We start from the raw sequence: 20,133 nt of genomic DNA, 5'->3' as shown, positions 1-20,133 counted from the left end.
ATCTAGAGAGGTATACTTGGCGGCTCATCCAACGTGCTAAGTTCTTTGATCACGCGTACTCTGTGACTTCTTTCTTTGGTGCACTTCCAATGCTGTTAAAGTTATTAAACAACACTTTATTGAGCGCTGTGGTATCTTTGTAGAAATGTTAGAGCTAGTGCCGTATCATCATTACAGAAGGGAAAGACAAGAACATTACTAAAATCTGAACAAAATTTGGCTATAAAGTAGCAAGAAATCGGGACTCGTTCCGGGACAGCACAGGGAGCCCCAAAATACGTTCAGTTTGTTTTTATCTGCATCAAAATATTTATCATGCCCTGGCCACCAAGACATGGGCTGTTTTATTCTCTACCATTGAAATAAATTGCCTGTCAAGAACATCTCCAGTGGCTGCTCGTTCAACCAGTGTCTTTTCTTTTTTTAAGATATTCCCAAAGTCTGCTGGAGGACAAGATCTCCGTTTCTTCGGAGACGGAACGTAAAAACCCTAGTGCTCGTTTTATGCCCAAGTAGTAATCGTCATTCGCTGTTCTTGGCGGCCGTGACCCACTCAATGTCAGGCTTCCTTGAGAGTTTTTCTTTCACAGGACCGTCCTACTTTTCTGCTACACAATCTTTTTCAAACTGCGCATTTACATCAAGCTCGATTAGCGACAGCTATAACGCTTGTAAAGGATGTTATGTCACGTTGTGCAATCGTCGTTTGCTTAGCGATATGGCTCTCACTAATTTACATCAAACCTTCCTGTTTCCAGCCTCACGAGTTGCACTCGGTATGAATCTTTACTTATTGATGGTTCTTGAAGCCGCATGAGTGTGTCAGCACATCTCAAACGCAAATTCTCGGAGGGGAGGAGCTAAAAAGTATGCAAGGAACCCAAACAGAAGCTGCTTTTGTTTTTTGCATGGGCTCAGCCTATACGCAACATTGCGGGACTGGATAACTAGTCCCATCAATAGAGCTCCATTGAATGGCTTCACACCTAAGCATGCTCGAACTCGATGCAGCGCACAATAGAACACATAAAAGGCACGAAGTATTGCGCGTCGAGATACAATAGTCGGAGAGGTTTACAGCGTACCAATGATGTTTCGCAGGTGTTTATGAGCTACGGAGCGCACACACACACACACACACACACACACACACACACACACACACACACACACACACACACACACACACACACACACACACACACACACACACACACACACACACACACACACACACACACACACACACACACACACACACACACACACACACACACACACGCGCGCGCGCGCGCGCGCGCGTGCCGATAATAATAATTGCTATTGTTATAATTATAAGTCTCTCTCATAGACGCCAAGAAATCTTTCCAGTTTAGCTAAGTTGGCATAAGAAGTGGTCAGTATGTATGACATCAATGAAGTATTATATAATTTCTGACGCCTTTAATAATTTTTATTTCCCTCTGCTTCTTTTCTGCAGCGTCGACAGGGACTGGAGGATGTCTTTTACGACGCGCGGCGACCACGCTGTAACCCTGAGACGCAAGAAACGGGACAGGTGGCGAAGCAATGCACCGAATCCGGTGACGTCACACTGACGCACTAGCGCGGAGGTTTCGGTGCGAAATTCAAGAAAGTTTAGCTTTTCAAGATAGGGTATATAGTTTGGCTTTTCTTTTCTCTTTCAATAAATAACATGCTTCTGCCAAATGAATGGAAGTATTCCTTAAAAAACCTTAGTGACCTTAGTGATCCACCTTAATCTACCTTAGTCAACCTTAATCCACCTTAATCAACCCCAATCCTGCTTAAACCTCTTTAATCTACCTTAATCCTCTTTCATCCACCTTAACCCTCCTTCATCCACCCTAATCCACATTAATCAGACTTAATACACCATAATTGATCTTAATCCACCCTAATCTTCCTTCATTCACTTTAATTGGTGGATTGGTGGCTAGGCTGTGACGTAACGGTCATCCGTGACTGGTTTTGACACTTATGTTAAGGAACCTACATACATAGGCTACTGTGGATTCAATTTTGTCGACGCGACTTTGTTCTACACACACTGTCGACGCACGAACTTTTGGTTAGAACCTAGCCATATACAGCTGTGCTGTAAAAAAGCATACTCTGCCAGTCTTGACTAGTTTAATGTTTGTCTTTAGTTTCTGTTTGCCATAGTCATACGAGCTTCGGCAGCGTACGCATTACTAGCGCAGTGACTGGTGAGACGTTCTGTGTCCTTGTTCCCGTTGGGAATTATCGTTTTGTTCAGTTTCTGGTCAGCGCAAGGAAAATCACCGGACCCAATATTAGCCAACATATGTAGCCTCGCACGAGCGCAGAAATTCTCAGTAACGGGTCTTGTGTTTTGTGTGCAGAAATAATAAAGCCTAATGCAGCTTCGTCCTTCGGCAGTCGCTATTTGACGCTCTCAGCTGTATTTCATGACAAATGGGCACGTTCTCAGTAAGTGACCTTGTGCTGGTGGGCAGTACTGCCAGAACCTAATGCAGAGTCTTCGTTCAGCGCTAGCAATTCGACGCGCACTGCTATTTGTTAAGAACAACCAAACAACCAAAACAAACAAACAAACAAACAAACAACAAACAACAAACAAACAAACAAACAAACAAACAACAAACAAACAACAACAACAAACAAACAAACAAACAAACAAACAACAAACAACAAACAAACAAACAAACAAGCAACAAGCAAGCAAACAAACAACAAACAAACAACAAACAAACAAACAAACAACAAACAAACAAACAAACAAACAAACAAACAAACAAACAAACAAACAAACAAACAAACAAACAAACACCACCACCATACCTTAATGAGTTGGTTATGCAGGGAAGCTATAAATTATGTGGCATATAAGGCTACGCCAAATGAACTGACCACGTTTCTTACAGTTTTTGTGAAAGATTTCCTTAGGCGAACTCCAAAGAATAAATAACGCCAATTCTTTATAAATCGCAGCATAACTGGGTCTACCTTGTGATGATCTAAGGCCGGAATGCACATGAGCGACTACGGGCAAGAACACAAGCAAGAGTGCTATATAATCGTAAAATAGATAAACGCTAACGAGGCGAAAATTTAGCGTTAATCACTTGGTCCTACGAACATCGGCGAGGAATCTTATCTAAATCGTCAGACAGAAAGATATTGAAAACCGAGTTTCCTCACCTATATTAAAACCTCACCTATATTAAAACATATCTCGCTTCTTTATACAAATGCAACACGCAATGGAGAGCATAGCGGCCCCGAAGGTTCGTCTCGATGTCAAGACCAAAGCGAAGAGAAGCAAGAAGAGAAGCGAAATGCAACTGCCGCGTATCTTGGCCGGGGCACGGCTCGCTCAGTGTGATTGGGAAGTGAGTGGGTGATGCAGAGGGCGATAGGGCGGTCGAGCCGACGGTAGCGGCGGGTCTCGGGCGACCTGCTATACGGTTGACGGCGCTAGCCACCAGTGGTCCGTAACTCCGCATCGGCGAACTTGTCGCCGCTTTTTCTCGCCCACGCGCTGTCGCGCACGTACGTATATGTATCTCGCGTGGCACGCGCTCTCCCGGCGTCGACTCTTCGCGCTGGGTCAGCTTTATCGTTTCTCGGCGGGGCACGGCGTTCCGGACAGTGAGTCCGGAGGGAAGCACCGCCGTTTCCGACGGCTCTATCGGGAGCCTCGCGGCTCTGACGCCGCGTTTGTCTCCACCAACCAGACTCCTCAGTGCGGTTTGCTTGCTTGCTTGCTTCACCCGGACCTCCTACGCATATAGGTCGATTCTGTTTCTAATCTATTTTCTCGTTTCGTTTCTCTCTCTCCACGTAGCAAGACTCCAGTGCATTTCCTGTTGCCTCACTTCTAGGCCGGCTCACACAAAAACGGCAACTGCGACGTTTCTTACTCGTTTTTTGTTTCCTTTTCTTTTTCAGCCGGCTGATTCATTCTGCGAAAGCCGCTATTCTGGCTGGGGCTTCCGATCGCGTGGCGAAGCGTTTAACTGCTCCCGTCCTGTGAGACTTCTACCGGCGCTGACCTTCCGTGACGGTGGTGGCTTTACGGGCTACCGGACACGGTTATATGCGCCCTTAGCGAGGTTGCACCACGAATAGGTTGGCTCGTACCTCGTCCGTATTGTATGTAAGCGAATCACGAGAATAAAATGCCGAAGGGCCACATTGTTATGCCAATGCGAATGTTTTGCAACGCTGTCACACATAGGGTTGTTTCCTTGAATTTTGCATCGCCGGAAGCATCGTCGCGGACCTGCGAAATACCAAGTAAGTATTGGGGGACGTGCTATTGGTTAAACTCATGTGTCGAAAATCTATGTGCTCTCCTGCAGGAAATCTTGCTGGTGGAGTATTCGCAGGATGGTAGATATCGTAATATGTCGCATTGCGAAATAGATTATGCTAGAATTGGGTATCATGAAGATAATGTGAATCTGTTAAATTGGGACGGTAAAGCTGGCCGTCTCCGCTGCTAACGTCCCTTGCGTCAGGACGTGAGGTGTTAGGTGGTTTTCCGAGTGCTTTCTTTCTTAAAAAATTACATAGGTAGTGGGCGCTACGTCGTGTTAAATATTCACCTAAATTTTTATTTCATTCCACTTGCAAAACTGTAAACATAACGCTCATCTATCGTGATTATGACTAATGTAATGCTAATGGTATATTTTTATTGTTTTGGGGCAATATGCCCAATCTAATTTTCTCAATATGCCCGGGGCGCACTTTCTGTCAGAAGTAATACTACCCTTATACGGACTTACTTTTCACGTAGATATCTTATTACACGTAATCGATGAATATCGCCCGCTAATTATGTGATGCGTGAAATAATATGGGGATTCGAGCTTTCGTATTCGATGATTTTTAAAGGGTAGCTTTATATGTCTAGGCGAAATCGTATATGGCTAGGCGAAATCGCCTGTGTACAGAAAATTATCATCATCAGCATTGGCTCGAGCGTCGTCGTCTTCTTCCGCAGCTGGCTCGTTGGTGCCCCTCGGTTTGCGCTCGTGCTCATGTTCGGCACGCGTTCGTGCCACTGCTCCCCCGTTCGTCGTCGTCGTCTTCTTCCACAGATGGCTGCGTTGCCGATCATTCCAGCGTAGAAATTTGCTTCTCTTCTGTCATCGTAATGGGGAGGCCGCGTTTATGGGGGCATGAGCCATTGCTTAAGGGGATATGAGCCATTCATTGCCTTACGTAATGGACAGATTTAATCTTGAACCAATTTAATTTCGAAGAATCGCAAGAGGCAATGGGCGGGCCAATGCTGCTAACCACGCCGCCGCGCAAGCTCGAGACATCGAACACAAGCGACAACGGCGGACTGCGGGCATACCGTCAGTGACGCCGTTCTCTCCGTCGCAGCCGAACGTGTGTGTAACCTGGTAATTGAGAAATACTTTAATAAACCCTCGCGATTTAATAAACCCTCGCGATAAACACCGGGGCCACACGTTTCAGCTTCTCTGGTTAACCGTCTTCATGGAATGGAAGGGCCGACGAAAGTTTTGTGTACCAGAGACGATTGCGGTTACTCTCGATCAGTTAATTTCTAAGATATCACTGTCACTACGCATTAATTAGCTAAAGCGAGCGGAAGTCGAAGGCACGAATCGAATGGCCCTACTCCAGTCGGTGCTGCTTACACGTCGCATCGCTATATTGAGCGTATTGATAAGGTGCATTGTCCTCTTGTGAGACCCCTCGCTCTAAATTAGGTCAAGCATATGTGGAAGCAGTAGAAACGTGCCTGAAAACGCTTACTGGAGAGTACGGCCGCAATTTCCCACCGACGAGAGAGATTTCGGAGATTTTGCAGTATACAGATAAAGTCGCATATAAATACCATCAGGTGAATGCAAGCTTGTGCCCCAAACGTATCACTGGGTCAATGCTGCTGCTGTAAAAGTATCGAACATACGTATCGCAATTTTACTCAACATGCACAGGCGCTGAACGTATTATGTAAGTGTCCATTTTTTTTTGTGCGCGCGGAGAACGGTCAAGAGCGCCTCAACACTTTGGCAGTTTGTTTTTATTATTATTTGTTCATGAGCTAGACGGTCAAGTTCCCTGAAGCTGCTTTTCGTCGAGGTACCTTTTTGTTCATTGTTGATTTTTCCTTTGTACCATAGGACTGTACCGGTGTTCATAACTCTTTTTGTTTCATTTTACATACCTTGTTTTCACGCTATTTCCGAATTATGTTTACCCTCGTTTGCGTTATTCTACTTTGTCCCTAGCCGGTAAAAGCGAGCCCCTCTCTTGAACGCTTGCTTCCACCTGTGGATATATTAACTCTGAAGTATTCTCACGTACATCGACAATGCCGGGTGCACGAGGTACCAGAATATAATGACGACCCGAGAAGAAGCAATGCAATTTAATACGAATATCATAGTTCGCTCGAAAATATTTCGTTGCTTCGTTCGGTGCCATGATGAAACCCTGTGCGATAATTCTTCCCTCGATCTCAATAACTGCCCAGATGCAGCTCCGAAAACAGTTGCATGATGGCATCAGATAGTGCTCGTTCATGTGGAACACTGTTGCCTCAATGGCCGCCCTCGGCGAGCTTTGAGTGACTGTCTTTTAAATATTTTTCTCTGCGAGCCCCCAGAGATATTATTCCACATTCCATTTCGTACGTAGCAGGTTACGATACGAACACCAGAGTGACTTCTCCCGCATTGGGGACCCAAAAATAGTGCATCCCATATATGAGACAAAGACAGTAGGTATGCGCCATTAGTTAGACGTAACATCAATACTCATTCCTTTATGTTGCAAAATATTACGTTATTGTTACGTGGAAGGCGTCACACATCTGAGCTTGTTTATCACCGAACGAGCCGAACGGCACGTTTTCACCACCTGCGGGCGCTGCGCACCACTTGCAATTGCGACCAAAACATCGAACGCCACATACTGGAAGCACGAAGGTGCACAAATAATGTGTGATTAGGCCTAATCTTACTCCAACAAGACGTATTTGTAATGCACGGACTAGTTAGGACGTGAAAACGATTGCAGACAAAAAAGAAAGCTCCGCAGCGTTACACGTAGTTAGTCCCTTGAACCGCACTACCTTCGTACCTTCCTCAACGTTGCCTGCCAGTGGCGCATCGACAAGAGGGGGGGGGGGTTGTAACCCCCCCCCCCCCCCCTGACGCCGACTTAACCCCCCCTTTTGTTTAACCCCTTTTCTTTCCTTGTGCATTTGAGTACTGCAACTAAGATGTAAAGCGCGCAATCGTCTGCACACTCGCTGAAAGCGCATTCTTTTTTTACAATTTCACGTGAGGAAGTTGAAATTACTGCTGTTTAGATGGTATTGGCAAACTGTCAACCCCCCCCCCCCCCCCCCCCTGGCAGAGATCCTGGGTGCGCTACTGTTGCCTGCTATGTATGAAACGGAACGTGGAAAGTTAAAATAACAGGAATTGCGGTACCACATCGAGTGTGTAATCGTAAAAGAATTTCTCTGCTAGCCACGCTTGAGTCGAACAAGCCGTGTGGGAGGAAGCAAATCTTTCGCGCTGTAGGTGTGGCGCCTAATCTCCTCGAGCATATAAAGCCTGACTGTTGACGTGGCCCCTTGGAGCTGCTGTTTAATGCAATCCCCCAGAATAGGTTATGTGTCACTGTTGGACAAGATGCGGTATAGAATCCTTAAATGTAGTTTGTGTGTCGCATACTTCTCCGTGCATTCAACTCTCTTCACAATCCTTCCCTCAAAAACCATCACAGTGCCTACGTCCTCGCGACAACGCTGTGCAGACGACTCCCCTTGTGCACCGGCCTGATTTGGTGTTTGTATATCAGCACAGCTTGTGAACGGTCTAGTGCGGTAAATATAAAACTTGCATCACATTAAAGTTGTGACATCGGTGGTACACACACATAAATATTGAACGAGAACGCCCACAAAGACGGAATCAAAATGTTGATGTCTATTAGAACCAGAATATATTTTCCTCATATACCTTGAGCACCCGGTACACCTACGCCACGTCCGAAACAGCACAAAATTTTGTATTACAAGCGGCACATTTGTTTCTGCCTGAATTCCACTTCAGAAGAATTCCAAGCTCCGAACTAACCAGTGCGGAGATAAGCTACTATCTTCCACATTCTTTTATACATAGGTTGTGTGCTACATTATGTAACAGCTTCAGTGGCACCAGCCTAACGCCATAAACACAATTCGTCCCTTGGTTCTGTAGATGATGATATTTTTTGAAGCACACAAGGCCATCCAGGAACTTTAACCACAGTGTATGCTTAATGTTTTAGGGAAGGGTCGTATCAGAAGCTTTGATTTATATATTTGTTTTTCAGAACGTTTGGTAAACAATGTCCGGTGAGTTCAATAGCAGGAAGTTAAGAAAAAAAAAAAAAAACGAAAGAAGTGAGTGATGACAATTTTTCAGAGTAAATGAAAAAGCACAGACGCTCTGCATCGGTTAATTCTGACTTGCATCAGTCTGTAGAGACACGTAAACCTGTCAACTCTTCAAAATAGAGGCGTTGGGTGTTATCACACCTGCTTCTTCTGACAAAGCGGCTTTTCCCCTCATTTGTAACTGACAACACAGAGCAACCTTTGTTTTTATTAACATTAAGTTTACAGCCGCAAGGCAAAAAACAAAATGCAGTATTAAATATACTTACCAGTAGCCTTAACCTGTAGGCATTCGGCAAACCGTTCAGCCATACCATGTCATTAAATGTAACGAGGAGCAGCTATATATCTTTTTTTAGAATGGCAGCGGTAAAATTCCTATTACTTGTGAAGCGTGCATTCGCGTTAAAGTGCACGGAAAAGAAAGAATAATAAAAAACCACCTTCCTCCAAGCCCAATAACTCCACGTAATTGGCAAAAGGAAGTGGTCCTAATATACGCGTCTCATTAGAGAAGAGGCGACGACAGAAATTCAATAATGTCAAAATTACGACACTCGGATGGTATGGCCTTAATTAAAACGGCGTTCAATAGGTGTTAGGAGGATAGAGAGTGCCCAGTGTTAAAAGGTCAGCCATGTCCACATTTTTGCTTTCATTGGTCAAGACTAATTTCTCAAACTTCTCAGAAACGAGGGCAACTCGAGAGAGAATTCTAAGGTCTGCCAAGCTACGAATTGATCAAACAGCGGCGTCCCTAATCCGCTACAACAATGTCTGCATCAGAGAAGTCGCAGTTTCGCCCGAAAGGCGAAGCATCGATCGCGATAGCAAATTACTGGACAGCTAGGCGAAGTAAGGATAGTAGTTTTATCGGCTGTATAAACTTGTAAACATATGCATACTAACTAAATTAACAAGCATGGTGCCACGCGCGTACAAGCAAACATGAACGCATCTCACTCGATGGCCGCTGAAACTCGCTGTCAAAACGCTGTAGTGAGTAAGCGCGGCCGCAGCAGCAAGCGAATTGACCTTCGTGCCGCCGCTCGCATCAACGCGAACTAAGCCGCGAAAACACAACGCAGGGAGGACTCGTCCCCTGCCGCAGATGGCTTTCAAGATACAGCCGCACTGGCAGGCGCGCGCGAAGTAGAACGCCTCCCCACCTCCTCCCTCTCAACCCCCCCCCCCCCCCCCCCTACTCCCGGAGCCTTGCAACCCGGCGGGCACGCGCGGTCGCTCGGGCCGCACGGAGTACAACTTGCTTCATTTCCTTGCGCCGAAGAGCGAACTTGAGATATATATATATATATATATATATATATATATATATATATATATATTATTTATATAGATAATAAGTCAACGCTAGTAGTTGTCCTTGCACATCAGCGCCTGCAGCCGCGCGTCTTAGAAACTTGGTTGCACTGCCTTTAGTGGAAGGCGCTAAGGGACCCTGGTTCAAACCTCTCGAAAAAAACCGTAACGCTCGTGCAAGGAGAGCGCTGACTAATTAGCAGTGACGAAACAGCCGCAAGTTGGTAACTACTTGCTTGAAATTTTTTTTTTTGCTGTAAGACGAGGAGATAAGAAGTTATTCACAACACCGCATGTACAGCTCTCTGTGCCGAAAGTGCGGATGTCGCTGCTTTCGCGGGCAGAGTTTCGTTGTTGCTTTGTCGCGCCCTTCAGGCTCCAGCACTACGTCCCGCAGTCGCACCTACATTTTGAGACACGCCGTATAGTGGAGGGCTTCGGATTAATTTGGTGGAGTAGGATGCCGTCCACGGATATTGTAGCACGTCGCTGCCATTTATGACCATAGATAAACTCTGCTCCTCTACGACTACGAGCAAATAACCTTGCCGCTTTACACTGTGTTACGAGCAGCAAACCGCTTCCGCTGAAACAGGATGGTTTAGCAAGATTGCTTACAGAGCCGTGTTTAACTTAGAGATTCGTCGCAGCCGTACGCGTTCGCAAAGGACGTAGATTAACCCGCACTGTTTGACTCGCACACACAACCACCTTTAATCTTAACGGCGTTTACTCAGTGAGCACTGGAGGACGCGAGCATACGGCGCTGTGTTTACGACCTGAACTCGAAGCTTTGGTGATTACCTGTGCACTGGCGTTGTGCAAGCTCGAGTTGGTTGATTGAAAATTTACACAGTGTGTCTCTGTGAGTATGATATACAGCTCATCATGCAGCTCAAATGCGATAATTAATTTTTCATCGGAAGTTGGAAGGAAGCTCTAAGGCTCAAATGGGATGGTGACAGGATCAGTGATGATGCTAACAGTGTGACATAGCGCTTTCGCAATAATTAAAGCGCCACGCAAAGCCCTTACTACCAGCGCTAGCGTGACACAACCAATGCTTCACACGATATTTGCCGTATCCGAGCAACGGCATCAAACCACCCGTTTAATTCGCGAGTCATCCATGCCTGTTTACGAGTGCAATTTGCATTACGCGTAAACATGTGCGCAGACTGCCCCGGCGAACACATGCGTCACTAATACTTCATACCAGCCGACTGTACATCATCCAACGCACACAAACATGGATAGTGTTGCACATCGCTCACTAGCGCAGTATTTTATAACAACAGTCTATATAGTTGGAATTGAACAGTGAAGTTAAAAGCTAGAGTACTGTGAATATCCCGGTCAGACCTAAATATTCTTGAAGAATATGACACGAGCACTAAAGAAACAGATATGGCGCTCATACGTCGAGGCACTTCTTTTGCACGTTCATGGGACTCTCGGCGTTGCAAAGAAACATGGCCGGAAAGTCCTTGGTGTTCCGAAGTGCGATATTCCAATCGTAACCAGCGCTGGGAGCGCGGTTCTCCACACCTCCGCTCTGCTCGCAGCTCTGAAGCATCAGGTAGATGAAGAAGAGCTGTTCCTGAGTCACAGAACGGTTCTGCGGCAACGTTAGGGCAATTGGGTGCCGAGACCTCCTCACGGCTTTAAGGAAAAGCCCCAAGGAGAAATGAGCCGCAAGCACGTCGCGGGTTCTCTGGAAGCGCGTTGTTTGCGACGCTTCACGTGAGTCGAGGCACGCCTCAACCTCTCGCAGTTTGGTCTCTGTTTCTCCCTTAAGCCACCGCTGATGTACTCCTGTTGACGCGCGTGTCTTGAACAAAAGCGCGTCGAAGGCGCAGCGCATCAGACGAGGCCCCGCACGGGATAGTTGTATGGCGTCGGTGCCCTCGTCCAAGGCTCTCGATATGTTGAAGACCAGCAGGGGAACGTAGATGGTGTCCAGGTTAGGTTCGTACCAACAGTCCGTGCTGAAAGCGGAGCGGCTCCAACGCTGCGTCGAGCCGCGAGCAAGCGATGCCAGGAACGTGCGCTCGTGGTAAATCACGTAGGCGTCAAGGCTATTTCTCGCGCTCGCTAGTTTCACCGGGAGCGTTTGAACGTAGGCGTCGATTGCAACGCTGTCGTTTAGCCAGCCCGGTCGGGCGACGAGTAGGCGCGTCGTGTTTAGTATGCTTCGAATGATAGTCCTAGACTCTTCTGTGAAATACGGAGAAGTGTCGATGTCGTTCTGGAATTCTGCAACAATATCGCTCGTGAGATCGTAAAGTCCGGAGGCAGACACGTGCGCACTGAGATCGGTGACAATGGCGAGGTTCGTCAGAGGGAAGAGAGCCTTTTCCGTGGCTCGCAGGCACAGTTGCCAGCGGGGCAAGTTGCCCCTACGCTTTCCATAGAGAAGCACGCTGTAGAATTCGGTGAGTCCAGAGTGCGGGATGAACGGCGAGACCTGGATCATAAGTCTAACTCCAAGGTAGTTCATTACGGTGGCGAGATCGGTGTTATCGGCGAGTTGCAATATTCGGTTTACAGCGACGGCAGGCTGAATCATGACTTCCGTGCTTTCGCCAAAGTAAAGCGTTGAACGGACGTCATCGAAGATTTCTTCAAGAAAGATGATAAGCTGAGGAAACGACTGCAAGGAATTCACCCTGGATGCATTTTCTGTCGGCGCTATATCGGCGAGCTTCTCCAGGTCGCTCGCGAATTTGATTATGCTTAGAGTGAATGATGGTGGGATGTACTGCTTCTTCAACGCATTCATTGCCGCGAAAGCAGCGCTGGTGTAAAGACGAATGGCTTCACTTATGTCAATGTAGTCGTTGTGGATCAGCGTATCAGGGAGGCCTATCGAAACAAGGTCTGTGTGTACCGTCGACGGATTGGAGTAGACACCGATGCCAAGTAGTGCCGCAGTGCCCGTCTTTCGAAGTAACTTCGCTGCTGTTCGCCACACTGAGAGGCTCTTCCTTACCGGTGGCGTCAGCGGGAATCCCTCGAGGAAAACGAGAGACATGAGTTCGAGCAAAGGGTTCCACTCGTCATCCTCAATGCGCCTCGTGTCCATGCACTTCTGGTGGAGGTCGATGATTGGTCTCAGGTTGCTGCTAGTTTCCGAGGAATCATCCTGTAGGCGGACGTACAATTTATTTTCAAGAAACGAAGCGAAATCGTCGTCGGCAGAAACAGAAGACCCTGGAGACGGCGTGGCGTACCTACCGGTCCACTGGCGACAGACGAAAGCGTAGAAATCGTGACACGGGTTCACTTGGTCCCACGACAGAAGACTGTTAAGGTAGACAGCATCCCTGGAGCAGCTCGGTGACTGACATATGCCATTGAGCTGCTCTTTATAGGGGTTCTCGTGCTTCGAAAAGCGGTGCCGTGGAATGACAATAAAGGTGACCACCAGCACAAAGCCAACGAAGAGGAACACTGCCAACGGGTACAGAAGGTACTCCTCGCGGGACATGCCATGATGGCGCACCTCGTAGTCCCCAGGAGCGAAGCCCTCGGGGGCGGCGCTTCGTGATGGCGGCGCACGAGCCTCTTCATACATGACAGGCTTGCTATCAGGTCTGTCACCGTGCAGTGCATTTCCTTGCGTGGTGACGGAAGGAAGTCTACGTGGCCACCAAGTCCTATCATTGTATGACTCTGCCATGTCGTCCAACGTTAAGGCGATGGCAGACCTGGCTTGAGTACTGCTGGCAGCTCGTTTGAACTGTTCACGGCTAATGAGGGGAAGACCTGCGTTTGATTCTACGAGCCGAGATGCATTGAATGACGTCGAGCTCCGTTTACTTCTCACAGGGCGCTCCCCTGTAAAAGAGCATCTCCCGGCACTTGCATCATCCGCCAAGCATCTACGTTGACGCGACGTCTGCTCGCTGTACGCAGGTGGTCCGACTGCTGCAGTGTTGCTCATTACAAAGGCGGCTTTGGTTTTGCTTACTTGTCTAGGCGTAGGAGTCTTTTGCAAACGTTCGGCGAGATCGTCCAAGGTGATCGCGCTGGGTGGTCGTGAGCGAGACTTAGCCGCAAATTTCGGCACTTTTTGGTAACTGCATTGCGCCGCTCCGGGAGGTGGGAAGAGGGAAGAATTCCTGGCATTCTTTGGTTTGATTTCGGCTCGCACTAGGTCTTCCGACGTGGGTACACGTAGAAGAGGATGTTCTATCTCAAATATGTCCTCACTTGAACTTTCTGTTGCTGATCTCTTCGCATTCGATGTTCCTCGGTTGCGTTGTTCTTTGCTTGGTGGAATATTGCCTGTGGCTCTATGTGTCGAGTTCTTCGCTACATCTAATGTCTGCACGGCTGGGGAGCTATCTGACGGTGACGTTGACTTCGTAGTCGGTGATGGGCTCTCTTCAGACGGGGCTGCTTCTTTCGCTTTGGTTTGCTGATGACGTATTGTTTTGCGTACACTTCTTGACGCTGGAGTGCTATGAGGAGTTTCCAATTGAATCCTCTTGCCACCGGAATTCGTTGTAAGAGGCTGGCGATCCGCTGCAGTGATGTGCTGTGGCAGGTTGCGCGTCATTTCCTGAGGCGCGAAATGTGACGGCGAAACGAGTTTTGAAGGCGCTTTTCTACTTGCCTTCGGACGGCGTCCTGAAGTCTTGTTGCCTAGTGAGCTGGGACTGGTGAAACGCTTGCCGACCGCTGTGCTTGAAGGCAAACGTCTTCCGGCGTACGGTGTCGCCTCTGGGACTGACATCAGCCTCTTTGTCCTGACGGCCTTCGCCTTCAGTTTGGGCTTGGCCAGCGCGTCTTGCAAAGTGGAAGAGAGGTCTTCGCTAGAGCTTGACATGCCTGTGGTTGCACGATTACACGACCTCTAGTATCACACACCTTCTTCTTCTGAGCGCACGTGCTTGCTGCGCATGGGCGAGGAATTCTGACTTCGTTCCTCTTTCTTTTATTAACCTGTGAACACGGAGGAGAATGAAGACGGTGTTGATGATGGTAATTTTTTCAACAAATGGCACAAACCCACTGTAAGAGATTGGCCATGAATCTTATAACTATAACAAAACTTAATATAGCAAAATCATAAACGAAACTACGAAATATATCAGTCATAAATAAAATAACATATTGCGTAATATGTTATTATAGCCAAGAGGTGGTATACTCCATACGCATGACAGCTCCACGGCCGCCATTATCCACCGTGTTGACTTTGTAATAGTCTATCAAGGGGTCATATTTTAACAGCGGAGCTGTTTAAGCTTTTGGTTCGGCCGTGGAGCGTTCGCAGAAAACTGCGCCTGGTGATGGCGTCACCTCGCGTTGCCGAGCAACGCCTCGCACAGCTGGTGCGAGGCGTTTCCAGACGACGCACGTGACGCCATCGCTCGGCGAGTTTACCACCCTCCCCCAGGTTATCCTCGTCACAGCTAAAGTCCCTAGATATTTTTTTGCTTTCTTAGAGCAGAAAATCTAGGGACTTCAGTGACAGCGCGAGGCGCGGTTGACGCATCCGGCGTTCGTCGGCCACGCCTCGTGCCGGACTATAGAGTCCTGCGCTTTCGCTGGCGTGGCGTCCCCGTGCCGAGCGCGCTCTGGCGTCAACGCTACCTCGGACTATAAAGTGGCCTGTAAAAAACTTTGCAGCGACCCCGAGTATCGGGACGATACTCGGGGTCGAGTAAGTTTGGCTAAGAACCAGCCAAGCCAAACCAAGTTGAGCAAAGGAAAGCAAAGTTAAAGCTAGGGAATGGCCACCAGCTTCGCTGTTTGCCCAGTCTTCGCAACACTTAATGTGAAGCTGCCCCTAATTTTTTTGTCGAAGTTCATGGCAGGTAATGAAGCTTTTAAATATGCGCGTCTGCACAAGGTGACGAAGCTTGATGCGGAGCGTTGCAAAAAAAAAAAAAAAAAAGATGTCGCAGTTTCGCCCGAAAGGCGAAGCATCAATTGCGATAGCAAATTGGCAGAGAGCTATATATATATATATATATATATATATATATATATATATATATATATATATATATATATACGGAGTAAGGATAGTGGTTTTATCAGCTGTATAAACTTGGACATGCAGCAGCACCAGCAACGCGCAGAACTTGTCGACGCCGTCGGTGTTTTGCCCGCGTTCGCACCGAACGCGCGCGGCGTTGGTGACTGTTGCCGGTGCCTCTGGGGGCGGCTCGGAGGTTTTCGACGAGGTCAGAATGGGACGCTCGTCGAGCAGCGTTGGAAATCTTACCCACCTTCTCGCCTCGCAACGTTTTTATATAAAAAAGTTGTCGCAGTTTCACCTGAAAGGTGAAGCATCAATTGCGATAGCAAATTTGTAGAGAGATATACGGAGTAATGATATTAGCTTTATCAGCTGTATAAACTTGGACATGCAGCAGCACCGGCAACGCGCCGAACTGTTGTCGACGCCGTCGGCATTTTGCCCGCGTTCGCTCAAAATGCGTGCGGCGTTGGTGACTGTTGCCGGAGCCTCTGATATAAATAGGCACTTGGTGCCGCAGCTAAACGTCGCCTCCCTTCCCTCCCCCTTCCCCCCCTCCCCCACGGCCTCTCGCGCATCGGAAGAAGGCTCGTTTGCTCTACATATATGGTGATTGTAAAGGAGGAAAGAGACGCCTACTTCTGCAGCCCTTAAGGAAGCACGGCGCAGAACGCGCGTTTGTTCTCCGCCGTGCGTTCACTCCCCGTGAAAGAGCGCGTCCCTCGCGCCCTTTCACTCGCACATACAGCGTTCGGCGGCGCGCGGCCACGATTTCATCTCCATTGACGTCATACGGAACCTCACGGCGACGGCGACGGCGACGGCGACGGCGACGCCGACGGCAGAAATCTGCTTTTGAGTGTCCATATAATTGCTATCGCAATAATACGCATTTGGTGCCGCAGCTAAACGTCGCCTCCCATCCCTCCCTCCCGCCCCCCACGGCCTTTCGCGTGATAGAAGAAGTTGCGTTTGCTCTCTATATATGGTGATTGTAAAGGAGGAAAGAGACGCTTAATTTTGCAGCCCGTCATGGAGCACGGCGCAGAAGGCACGTTTGCTCTCCGACGTGCGTTCGCTCCCCGTGAAAGCGCGCGTCCCTCGCGCCCTTTCACTCGCACATACAGCGTCCGGAGCGCGGCGACGATTTCATCGCCGTTGACGTCATGCGGAACCTCACGGCGACGGCACCGGCGATGGCGACGACGACGACGCCGATGGCAGAAATCCGCTTTGGAGTGCCCATGTAATTGCTATCGCAATAAAAGAAAGTGAAAGGTTGCAAGCAAGAACCACTACGAGAGATTTGCAGTTTGGTAAAATTAGTGCCGGTCCAGATTAGCGGTCATGATGGTTTTGTGATGGGCTGAGGAACAATTCCTGGGGTACGTCACAGGTAGGGTGTTTTCATCGACATCAAAGGAAATCAATGGACTTCTTCACCTTTATCTGCAGAGCATGTTTGTGCAAAAAATATGTTACTTTAGTAAAAGATTATTAGACTGTAATTAACGATTTGTAATTGGTCTTTTAAACTGTCTACAACTGAACTTCGCACCCATGTATCAGAAACGCCCCTATAGGCTATGGGTGATGTTTTCGTGCCTGAATCAGAATTTGGAGGTATCAATTTTAGCAGAGCACAAATGGTACGTTGGGCTTTACCGTGTACTCGCCGTGGTGGCGTAGAGGCTTCGGTGTTGCGCTGGTAAGTCCGAGGACGCGGAATCAAATGCCGGCCGCGGCGGCCGCATTTCGATGGGGCCGAAATGTAAAAACTCCCCTTTACCGTGCATTGGATGCTCGTTAAAGAAATGCGCGTGGTCTAAATTAATCCGGAGTGCCCTACTACAGCGTGCCTCATAATCATATCGTGGTTCTGGCACGTAAAACGCCAGAATGTTTAATTACCGGCTTAATGTATTCCCAACACATTGGCAATTCTGCTTTCTTGGAGCTCTAAACCTAAATGATTGTGAGTAGTAAATTAGTCCAGTAATAATAAGCTGGAATGCACTGTAATCGAAATTTCAAAATACTCTTTGCGGCATTGTTGCTGGAAAAAGTTGCTGTTGCTTTTCAGAGCATGACTCTGAAAAAAAAAAGAATGCCAGCTCATCCCTGTAGTCTGGCTGATGTAGCAATACAGGATGACGTAACCAAGAAAGCGAACGTTTTATGAAGATTTATCACGTTAGGATGCTGCTCTTACCTTTCTTGCCGATACATTACAGTCCATGACTCTATGCTCCGAGTTACAATAGATATATATGGATAATAAAAGAGCGTGAATTTCATCGCGTTAAAGTAATAACACGCTCGTATAGCCTTTCAATATAGCTCTAGCGTTTGTGAGGTCCGATCGAAAGAAACAGAAAGTCGATGACCTGAAGTCCTAATTGTGGTTGGGTAGCGGTAGATATGGATAAAGACGCCTATGTTGCGACGGCTCATACCCACTCTAGGACATTGGCCAAGAAACGGGTCAACCAAAATAAGAAACTGTAATATTCAAAAATGCAGGAGAGATTAACTACTCGATCAGAATAGATAGTTCAACTGTCGCCGCCTGACAAGCACCTCACTTTCACTCGAGGTCTTATTCTGAGGGACTCGTTTTAGGTGCGAATGCCTGAAAGGACTGGAGAAGCTAGCACATTCGACGTTACCGCAAGCGCTTCGAACAAAGACGACGCAGCTTATAAAGAGCTATATATGGCTGGTTAGACTCTATAAAAAAATAAAAGCAAAGCTACCCTCCACTGATGACGCAGCATGCGCATGTTCATGAATGTCTTATGCAGCTATGGGATGGGATAATGCAAGGGTTACGAGGATTTGTTACGCAGTCGCCAAACAAGGTTGGTTATGAAACTTTCCTGCTAACCGCAGCTCAAGGTATTGCAATTCAGCTTTTTCCGCCGAGAGCTATACTCCCGCCATGCATGGTTGCGAGCGGTGTTCTCTTAGCAGAACACGTTCTTCGAAAAAGAAAAGTAAGACATGGCTGCCAGAAAATTCGTTTTCCGATTAGGTTCATTTTTTCTTGCGCTAAGTATAGTAAGACTGCCACAGGGATGAAACGGACACTTGAAATGAAGAAAAAATGAATGCACACCAACTAGCCCAATTCATAGCTCTTCTATCCGATTAGGTTATAGCTTGAGTCAGGGCATGCAGCGCAATACGGTGTCTATTTGATTGCTTCTGCAGCAATAAAAGCGGCACCGGACCACCTGTGCCCATGGTTGTGTCTTTTCCTCGACTCGCCGTTCATTTAGCCTGAGAGCAACGTCGTTGTTTGCCTCTGGCCCAGCTCCATTAAGCGAAAATTTCGAAACTTGCCCTCTAGCCACTTTTCTCGCCGCTTACACAGTCAAGAACATCGAACTGCCACTTATCGACATTTCGGCACAACGTAGTAGGCTATGTAGGTAGTTTCTTTTCTATCTACGGTGACAGTAAGCGGTAGAGCGACTTTCTGCAAGACAATCTCGCTGTATACACTGGAGGCCCGGTGAAATCGATATCAGTGTTGTCTGCGTTGTTGCCTTGCACTACTAGACAATTTTGGGTGTTTTTTAAGTAATGGGTAGTAGAGACGAAAAAATGTACTTTCATGAGCCCCCAGGTACACGGGTACAACGAAAAGCTTGGCTATGAATGGCTCTTATAGATGTAAGCATAAAAATTATTTCTTTCTATGAAAGAGAAGGTATTCACTCAACCTTCAGAAAGCTATCTACTATTAGAAGTCTACTATTATAAAAACATTAAAACATACTTATCTAGAAAAAGCTGCTGGCAGTTGTATCGTATGGGCCGTAGATTTTTATATAGCAAGGTACAGTTAATATTCAGAAACTGCAGGTTGCTGTGCTGAAAAAGCTCGAGAAGCGGCAATCGCGAAGAACACTATGACATCCTCCTAAAAAAGGCTTCTCACATTTCTGGAAAAATTGAGATCAAGAAAACCGTTTTATTTGTCAAGCCAAAATAAAGTCGTAGCCTATCAGTCCAGGGCTTCGCTGGCGCTATTTCTGAGTGCTGCTCTGATGAGTTGTGCCAGGTAAACACTGTATAGATGGTTGGTGGCCTGAGTCAGCCACACAGCCATGGATAGAGAGGAGGTGGTTGAAGTGGTAAGTGGGTGCTATGGAAGTTGCGATGGTGGGCATTCCCATAGTATACTTGCCGTGTTAGGGTATACCTCCGCACCGCTGACACCCGTAGACGTTTGACTGAGGACCTCTATCTTGAAAAAACGAGGTTTAAGCGCCAAACGATTCTGGGTGCTACGGAGGACAAAGTGGCACTGAGGGATCCGCTCATAAGATGTTTTTAAGTGCAAAGGACGTGCCATCAATTCAGT

The 20,133-nt window shown here is 47.5% G+C and overlaps 1 protein-coding gene across 1 annotated transcript; it reads right to left on the bottom strand.

Moving 5' to 3' along the window:
- Positions 1-11,180: 11,180 nt before the first annotated feature.
- LOC119440696 (endothelin-converting enzyme 1) lies at positions 11,181-13,343 on the bottom strand. The gene has a single exon (XM_037705585.1). It carries the CDS (start codon positions 13,341-13,343, stop codon positions 11,181-11,183), a length of 2,163 nt encoding a protein of 720 aa, XP_037561513.1.
- Between the last annotated feature and the right edge of the window lie 6,790 nt (positions 13,344-20,133).

The sequence above is a fragment of the Dermacentor silvarum genome, chromosome 2 (genome assembly GCF_013339745.2).
Source record: "Dermacentor silvarum isolate Dsil-2018 chromosome 2, BIME_Dsil_1.4, whole genome shotgun sequence".
Lineage (NCBI taxonomy): Eukaryota > Metazoa > Arthropoda > Arachnida > Ixodida > Ixodidae > Dermacentor > Dermacentor silvarum.
Note: the sequence above shows the minus strand (reverse complement) of the source record. Positions and strands in the feature narration are given on the sequence as shown.